At 44.9% G+C, this 9,276-nt stretch overlaps 1 protein-coding gene across 3 annotated transcripts in view; it reads right to left on the reverse strand.

Moving 5' to 3' along the window:
• Window positions 1–9,276, reverse strand: part of LOC122541299 (nuclear factor 7, brain-like) — a 104,276-nt gene continuing 95,000 nt past the window's right edge. For all 3 annotated transcript variants that reach the window (XM_043677924.1, XM_043677925.1, XM_043677922.1), the window contains exons 2-6: window positions 4,336–4,431; window positions 4,022–4,255; window positions 2,551–2,573; window positions 2,237–2,457; window positions 1–1,024 (exon numbers count right to left, since the gene is read on the reverse strand). In XM_043677924.1, the coding sequence (XP_043533859.1) occupies window positions 495–1,024; window positions 2,237–2,457; window positions 2,551–2,573; window positions 4,022–4,255; window positions 4,336–4,404 (1,077 nt within the window). In that variant the 5' untranslated portion in view covers window positions 4,405–4,431 and the 3' untranslated portion in view covers window positions 1–494. The remainder of the gene's footprint in view (window positions 1,025–2,236; window positions 2,458–2,550; window positions 2,574–4,021; window positions 4,256–4,335; window positions 4,432–9,276) is intronic.

A 9,276-nucleotide genomic window follows, 5' to 3' on the forward strand; every position in this document is an offset into this window, starting at 1 on the left:
CGTTCACTCTGATTCCTCTCTGCAGATGTTGCCAGATCCACTGAGCTTCCCCAGCAATGTCTGTTTTTATTTATTTCCGATTTATTGCATCCGCAGTTCTTCTGGGGTTTGTACGAACCTATGGAATTCGCTACCCGTGAGGACTGAATAATTTAAGGAGGAGATAGAAAGACTTTTCATTAGTAAATGGGTTAAAGGGTTGTGGGAAGCAGGCTGGAAAATGCAGTTGAGGCTGAGATGAGATCAGCCATTGTAGTATTAAATGGTGGAGCAGGCCCAAGGGGTTAAGTTGCCTATTCCTGCTTGGAGACCTTATGACATGTAATAGCATCGTGAGAACCGGGCACAGACAAGTCAACAGCCAACTGCTGTAAAAATGGCAACATGGGTTGAAGTTACATTTCATGATATTTTTGTTTTGCCAAACCCTTCCCTCCTGTTGGTGGGATTCCTTAATGTGTGACAGTTCCGTCTTCGAGGGGAAGGACCTACAGTTAGAAACAACACAATTTAAGAGGGGCATCCTTTTTACCCACATTGTGCAACCCAGGATAGAAATAAGGGAAGAGATTCTCGGTGAACGTGTCAGTGAAGGTGTAGAGAACAGACATATCATCAGCGTTGTAAAAGGTCACCAGTCCGCCCTCATAGTCCAGGTAAACTCCAATGCTCCTGGGTTTCACACTCGGACATAATGAATCAATGGCAGCTCCATATTCATTCTCATTTCTCAGCCACACAGCCCAGTAACCATTCTCAGGACTTAATGTTACACATCCTTTCCTATTTGCAAACTCTCGAACTACACCCACATCCCAGTCAGTATTGTCCCCCACCTCCACCTCCCAGTAGTGTTTCCCTGAATTGAATCCCTGCGATCCCAGGACGCATGGAGCCGTGTCAAATCTCTCCGGATTACCTGGAAGCTCTAATACTGTCTCACTGTTTCTCACGCTGGTCAGGTCCTCAGACAGGATGAGGTTATGATGTGCTGTGTTTGGATCCAGGGTCAGTGAAACTGGAACTGGGTCAGAAGGAAAGATATCAGGTTAAATATTTTAGACAAAGGAAGGTGAACAGACACAGGTTAATATTATCTTACACCAGCCCATGTGTAAATACTGCAGATAAGAGACTGTGACAAATCTATCTGCCAGACTCCAGTCTAGAACCAGAGGGCGTGGTCTGAGGATTTAAGACTGAGATGAAGAGAAATTTCTTTTTTCAGAGGGTGGTGAGCCTTTAGAACTCCTTGCCACAGCTGTACAGGCACAATTTGTGCAGAATTTACAAGAATACTAATTCGAGGGGAATTCTAGCAAATTTCCCTGACAAGCGCAAGACAAAAAGTTGCAACCAAATGTGTCTTTTCTTGGCAACACTCCAGTTCCCTATGAACGTAAAGCTGGGTCCCCAGAACATCAGTTAAGTTTCCCAGATTAACAGTGGAGTGATAAGACCAGTGGGCCATCACCTCCCCTTACCGGTGATACTCTCAGGTCACCATCATAAACCGGACATCACTGCTATAATACTGCAGCTTAAATAAATGCAAAACATAATTAATGTGTGTGAGAGACAGAAAGGAATGTTCACTAACACCATTAAAACTGTGAACCATCCCAAAGCAAACCATAAAGTGTTAATGACCACATGACGCTGGCTCTATAGTATATATGTGTCAATGATCTGATGCTATTAATAAAGCCCTGCTCAGCAAGGTCATTTCATTTGATCATGTCAATTTTGCATTTATTTTTAGCTGGTCATATATTTCGGTGGATTGAATCCATTAACTAAATTCTCATGAAACCACAAGCATCAGCTTGAGTAAGTGCTCCATTGAGTCGGCCAAATCTGACCCGGTGTTTTAAGAATATGATTTTTCTGTAGAGTTTCTGCCCTGCTTCTGCTGAAGGTGGTGACTTAGACTCGGGTGATATTTCGACAGCAGACTGGTCAGTAAGGTGAAATCCCTTTGTCAGGTCAGAGAGAAGTACAAGCAGACAGGGGACCAGGTCTAAACCTTGTCCAGTGAGTCACACTGGGAGGTCTGGCTGTCAGGGAAGAAGATCCTTTCTTTTCTGAATCACTCCAACCTGTGTCCCACAATCAGAACAGCCCCTCGCGTGTGGTCCTAGTGACCTCTACCCATTAATGTGCAGCACCTTCCGAACGGTGGGAAGAGAGCAGGAAACTCCACAGGGGGTGGACACAAAGCTGTGGGGTCTCTTACATGGAGAGATGATCTGTTTCATTTCCTTCCACACGGCGTAGAGTAATGGGCCTTGAAATCCCATGTAATTCTTTCTTGGAGATATTTGCATTTCTTCACCTTCATCTGCTGGATATGCAATTTCTTCGAATACATATTCCTCCAAATCCTGGATTACATCATTGTCTTCTTCATCTTGTCCTCCATCTGCATTTCTCCCTTCCTCCCCTTTGTCCAGATACCTGTTTAAATGGGATTGATCTAATCACTCCCTGCAGGGTTTGAACTGTTTCCACCGTGTAAAAGCCACATGCGAGTAAGGATTAGATACTCACATTGCTTGCAATCCTTGCAGTTCCTGCAGGATAGAAAATCAGAAACATGTTCATAGATATAATGGTGCTGTTCAGATGGCATTTATGTACAACCAGTAGTTTGAGTAAAAGGTGTACAGATCTGATGGGACATTAACTGAGAGTTTGCAGTGATCTGACAGCATGCTAGTTATTAAACCCCTTTTGCCCACAAACCACTGCCTTCCCCACTCTGATTAGACCTCACATAGAATCACAAGAGATGTGCAGCACGGAAACAGACCCTTCAGTCCAACTCATCCATGCCGACCAGGTATTCTCCATTAATCCACTCCCATTTGCCAGCATTTGGCCCATATCCCTCTAAACCATTCCCATTCATATACCCATCCTGATGCCTTTTAAATATTGCAATTGTACCAGCCTCCACTACTTCTTCTGGCAGCTCATTCCATACATGAACCATGCTCTGTATGAAAAAGGTGCCCCTGAGTTCCCTTTTAAATCGTTTCCCTCTCACCTTAAACCTATGTTCTCTAGGTTTGGACTCCCCCACCCTGGGGAAAAATCCTTGTCTACTTCCCTAATCCATACCCTTCATTATTTTAAAAACCTCGATAAGGTCACCTCTCAGCCCCTACTCTCCAGGGAAAATATCCCCAGCCTATTCAGCCTCTCCCAGTAGCTCAAACCCTCCAATCCTGGCAACATGCTTTTCTGAACCCTTTTAAGTTTCACAACATCCTCACTATAGATGAGAAGAAGATTAGCTCCCCTCCCTTCTTAAGGCTCTCCTAATTATCTGTTAGGGAATGTTTAAGGGGCTTCTAGCAGCAATGGTTTATATCCCCGATAATATCTCTGCACACAGTTAGAAGTTATACTGTCGACTCATGACACAGTCAGACTTGGGGAAGCGAAACACTGCATAACTGATATTTAACAGCAATGGCTGAGTTCTGAATATCAGGCTCAGTGTTTAGTTTCAGCAAAGAGTGAACAGTCGCTCCTCACTTTATTAATATTACAAGTGCGAAGGCGTCCAGTGAAAGCTTGGTAAATTTGCTGGTTTAATTACAGTCAGTTCTGCTATGACACGGTAGTTTCATTCTCGTGCAATCCCGTGTTATTAGAAAATCATGTAATAGCAGCACTATTTAAACTCATGGGGCCAGAGCTGCATTATAACCAATGCACGCTTTAAAAGTTTGTGCTTTAGAAACAGTGTCTCCAATTTGTCAATCATGTTATAGCGAATTTGCATTAACAAAATGCTCGTTATAGCAGAACGACTTCCATTCTGCAGGCAGTGTGAGGTGGTTTGGACCACGTGATACAGTGTCCAGACCAGTCAGAACTCAATCCCATTGGATATCCATTAGTCCTTAGCTACACTGCATATTGTCCATTGTTGAAATGGGGTTTCTACCCTATAACAAAGTGCCATGAACATTTATAGCAACAGCCTGGGGATTGAGTTATAAAGGATCACCTTTAGAAAATAGATATTGTCTTGCTGCTGGATGACTTCACTCAGGTTCAAAATATTCTCCTCAAGTGAAAACAGCTCCATTTCAGTTCTACTCTGGTTCCCCACCATTAGCTGCAGGTCTTCTTCCTTTTGTCTCATGAGCTCTTCAGTTAAACATTTCTCTTTGTCTTCAAGATACTGATGGATTCTGGCAAACTGTGCGGAGATGTCCTTCTCCAAGGATGTCGTGAATTCCTAGGTTAGTGAGAGCGATTGTTTAATCAGAGTGCTGTTGAGGGATTGCAATGTTTAAACTGAACTGAAGTCATACTCACGTCCAGTTCTGCGATCTCCCTCTCCTGCTGCTGCTTTAATTCACTCTTACTTTCCTTTTCTGCCTCCATGGAGTCCAAGGCTGATTTCAGCAGGTCCTAAAAATGGAATCAGATCTCACCATGAACCAATGTCTGCTGTTCTAGCACAAACAGGTGATGGGACAACTGCTGGCAAGTGGGATTCGGGTAGAGAGTCAAATGGGTCAAATAGCCTTTTCTGTGTTGCAATGACAATGACGATGAAACTGTGAGGACAGTTGCTTTTAATGGCATACTCGATTTCACAGTGCAGCAAATGCAAGGTTACTGATATTTTATTAGGACTTCCAATGTTAAGTCAAACATTGCTTGTCAATGTTGATGTGAAACCACCAGAGATATTAATATCCTTACTCTCGAAATCATTCAAAATATTTTTGGAAGAAATACATGGTCATTTTTTTCACTTATTAACTGAAACCTCTAATTTCCAAACAATGCTTTAAAAGAGCATTCCTAAAATAAACATTTTGTTCACAAAAATGTTATTAAATTTCACGATGGTGCCTTGACAGTATTTCATGATTTTGTTTTAAATTGGAAAGCCTCAGCCTTTTGCAGGAGACAGAGTTTGTAGGTGATTTTGTTTTCACCCAGTGTTTTGACTCGGTTTGCTGCAGATAGATTGTGTGGTCTGAGCTTCTTCTCATTCATCCCTAGGGTGTGGGTGTCAATGGCTTGGCCAGCACATCCTGGCTATGGCTGAACTATCTGAATGGTGAAGGTGGTGCTGGTGGTGGTGGTGAGCTGCCTTCTTGAACTGCTCCATGCTCTGAAGTGTTGGGACACCCACAACATTGTGAGGAAGGGAATTCCAGGATTTGACCCAGCAACAGCGAAGGAACCGCAAAAAGGTCCAAGTCAGGATCGTGTGTGGCTTCGAGTGGCAGTAAAAGATATCCTACACAGTTGCTGACCTTACCCTTCTAGTTTACTGTGTTCTGTCTCACAGTGGTCATGCCATATCCCTTTAAGAGACATGCTCATTACTGAGATCCAGGTAGATCCAGTGTCCCTCCTCTTGGGTCTGCCGAATTTCCCCTCTTTTGATGCGCATGGGAATTTGTGTTAATGAAATGATCGCTGTTTAATATTCTTTCACATTGTGGCCATCCTGATGAGTTGGGTGTCGGAAAATCCCCCAGAACTTTCGGGGTGGCATAGGTTAGCTATAAAGCATGTTCTCCTGGGCTTCTTTACAAGTACGGTACACTAGAAAACGGAACTCTTTTTCGGATGTGGCGGACCTTTTTGAACTCCAGATCAACCTCGATTATCCGAATGAGACAGGCAGGGAGTACTTTATTTGGATAATTGAGAGTTTGGATAATGGATTACTTGGATAATGGATAGCGTTTTTACGGGACGTCGAGATCTTGTTTGGAAAATCCAAAATTTGGATAACTGATGCTCGGATAATCGAGGTTGCCCTGTATATAGATGCAGACTTGTCGGCCATATTGGTCAGGGCCTTTGTGTAGCCATGAAGGCTGTGTCTGGAGGGCTGGGGGCCCCCGGGTGGAAGAATCCCAAATAAAGTGAAGGAATTCTGGGAAGGTGAGTCTAATAACTGTTTGAAAACCTAACTTCAGGCATCGGGGCCTCCATTTGCCGAGAGGTGCGAGGGAGGAGGGAAGGACTTCTGGGAAGGTTTTAAGTGGGTGAGATCTAAACCCGAGACCCTACACCATAGGGCGTCCCTCCCACCCACCTCTTCTAACCTTACTAAGAGCCTGTAAACTCAGGGACATATCAGGTAAGCATCTCTTCGATTTTTTTCCCTTTGTGTTAAGGGACTAGCAGGGATGGCAGTGCAGGGAAAGCAATGTTCCTCTGGCAGGATTTTGAGGTGAGGGACGCCATTAGTGTCCCATCCAAGTACATCTGCAGGAAGTGCACCCAACACCCGCCCCTCCAAGACTGTGTTAGGGAACTGGAGCGGGAGCTGGATGAACTTCGGATCATTCAGGAGGCAGAGGCTATGATAGATAAGAGTTACAGGGAAGTTGTTACTCCTAGGCATGAAGAAAGCTGGGTGACTGTTCGAAGGGGAAAAAAGCAGTCAGTCAAGGGATCCCCTGTGGTCGTTCCCCTGAAAAACATGGATACCGTTTTGGATACTGTTGGGGGGGACGACTTACCAGGGGCAAGCAGTGGGGCCCAGGTCTCTGGCACAGAGCCTGTCCCTGTTGCACCGAAGCGAAGGAGGGAATAAAGGAGAGTGTTAGTCATTGGGGACTCAATAGTTAGAGGGTCAGATAGGTTTGTTGGGAACGAATGAGACTCGCGGTTGGTGTGTTGCCTCCCAGGTGCCAGGGTCCGTGATGTCTCGGATCGTACCTTTGGGGTCCTGAAGGGAGAGGGTGACCAGCCTCAAGTTATTGTCCATATAGGTACCAATGTCATAGGTAGAAAGAGGGATAGGGATGTAAGGCAGGATTTCAGGGAGCTAGGGTGGAAGCTGAGAGTTAGAACAAACAGAGTTGTTATCTCTGGTTTGTTACCTGTGCCATGTGATAGCGAGGCAAGGAATAGGGAGAGATATCAGCTGAACACGTGGCTGCAAGGATGGTGCAGGAAGGAGGGTTTCAGGTTCTTGGATAGGTGGGGCTCAGTCTGGGGAAGGAGGGACTTGTACAAACAGGACGGTCTTCACTTGAAGCAGAGGGGTACTAATATCCTGGGTGGGAAATTTGCTGGTGCTACTCGGGTGGGTTTAAACTCGCTCAGCAGGGGAATGGGAACTGGAGACATAGTGCACAGGAGGATGAGAGTCGGAAGGACAGGGACAGGATTTTAGGGTCACAGGAATGTGCTGGAAAACTGGTTTGAAGTGTATCTACTTCGACGCAAGAAGTATCCAAAATAAGGTAGGTGAGCTTGCAGCATGGACAGGTACCTGGGATTTGGATGTTGTGGCCATTTCAGAGACATGGATAGAGCAGGGTGAGGAATGGATATTGCAGGTTCCAGGGTTTAGATCTTTCATTAAGAACAGGCAAGGTGGTAAAAGAGTTTGGGTTGAATTTGTGGTAGGACTGTTTGTTCTAACCTTTGCATAACTGCCTCTGCTATGAGTCCCGAGATTGGTGATCCTAATCAGCACACAACGGACTCATAACGGCACACAAACCAACAGCCACGCTCAGACAACAACTCACCAGAACGAAGGACCCGATACCCAACATGAGCAAAACTAATGTATTGTACAAAATACCATGCAAGGAATGCACAAAACACTATATAGGACAAACAGGAAGACAGCTAACAATCCGCATACATGAACATCAACTAACCACGAAGTGACACGACCAGCTATCCTTTGTAGCCAACATCAACCTGGACCCAATATACCAACCACTACAGCGGACAGCTGAAACTGACAACCGGAAGCGGCAGGGACAGACCACTATAAACACTGGAGGAAACATCAAAGAAGCGCTTCGCAGGAGGCTCCCAAGCACTGATGATGTCGCCTAGCCAGGGGACGAAATGTTTGCAACAAAAACTTCCAGCTCGGCGAACAGAACCACAGCAACGAGCACCCGAGCTACAAATCTTCGCTCAAACTTGTCCAACGTGTACAGGAGGGTTTCCTGACACAGTATGTCGAAGGGCCGACAAGAGGGGAGGCCACACTGGGTCTGGTGCTTGGTAATGAACCAGGTCAGGTGTTTGATTTAGTTGGAGGTGGGCACTTTGGAGAGAGTGACCATAATTCAGTTAGGTTTAGTTTAGCGATGGAAAGGGATAGGTACATGCCACAGGGCAAGAGTTATCGATGGGCCAAGGGCAATTATAATGCGATTAGGCAAGAATTAGGATGCATAGAATGGGATAGCAAAATGCAGGTGATGCAGACAATGGAAATGTGGAGCTGGTTTAAGGAACAGATATTGCCTGTCCTTGATAGGTATGTCCCTGTCAGGTAGGGAGGAAGTGATAAGGTAAGGGAACTGTGGTTTACAACAGAAATTGCATCTCTTGTTAAGCAGAAGAAGGAGGCTTATGTGTTGATGAGGCAAGATGGTTCAGATGAGGCGATGGAGAGTTACAGATCAGCTAGGAAGGATTTAAAGAGAGAGTAAAGAAGAGCAAACAGAGGACACGAGCAGTCTTTAGCAGATAGAATAAAGGAGAATCCTAAAGCTTTCTGTAGGTGTGTGAGGAATAAAAGGATGATTAGGGTAGGAATGGGGCCAATCAAAGACAGAAGTTGAGTGTGGACCCTGTGGAGATCGGAGAGGTGCTAAATGAACATTTCTCATTGGTTTTCACTCAGGAAAAGGAGAATATTGTAGAGGAGAAGAATGAGATACGAGATATTAGACTAGAAAGGATCGAGGTTAGTTACGAACAAGTGTTATCAATTCTAGAGGGAGAGAAAGTAGATAAGTCTCCTGGGCCAGATGGGATTTATCCGAGGATTCTCTGGGAAGCTAGGGAGGAGATAGCAGAGCCTTTGGTTTTGATATTTGAGTCGTCATTGTCTCCAGGTTTAGTACCAAAGGACTGGAGGATTGCAAATGTTGTGCCTTGTTCAAGAAGGGCAGCAGAGATGACCCAGATAATTATAGTTGAAACTTTATTGCTGGAACAGCACAGCAGGTCAGGCAGCATCCAGGGAACAGGAGATTCGACGTTTCGGGCACAGGCCCTTCTTCAGGAATTATAGACCAGTGAGCCTTACTTCTGTTATAGGAAAGGTTTTGGAAAGGATTATAAGGGATAAGATTTATAATGATCTAGCAAGCAACAATTTGATTTCAGATAGTCAACATGGTTTTGTCAAGGGCAGGTCGTGTCTCACAAACCTCATTGAGTTTTTTGAGAAGGTGACCAAGCATGTAGATGAGGGTAGGGCAGTTGGCGTGGTATACTTGGACTTCAGTAAAGCCTTTG

The sequence above is a fragment of the Chiloscyllium plagiosum genome, chromosome 37, assembly GCF_004010195.1.
Source record: "Chiloscyllium plagiosum isolate BGI_BamShark_2017 chromosome 37, ASM401019v2, whole genome shotgun sequence".
Lineage (NCBI taxonomy): Eukaryota > Metazoa > Chordata > Chondrichthyes > Orectolobiformes > Hemiscylliidae > Chiloscyllium > Chiloscyllium plagiosum.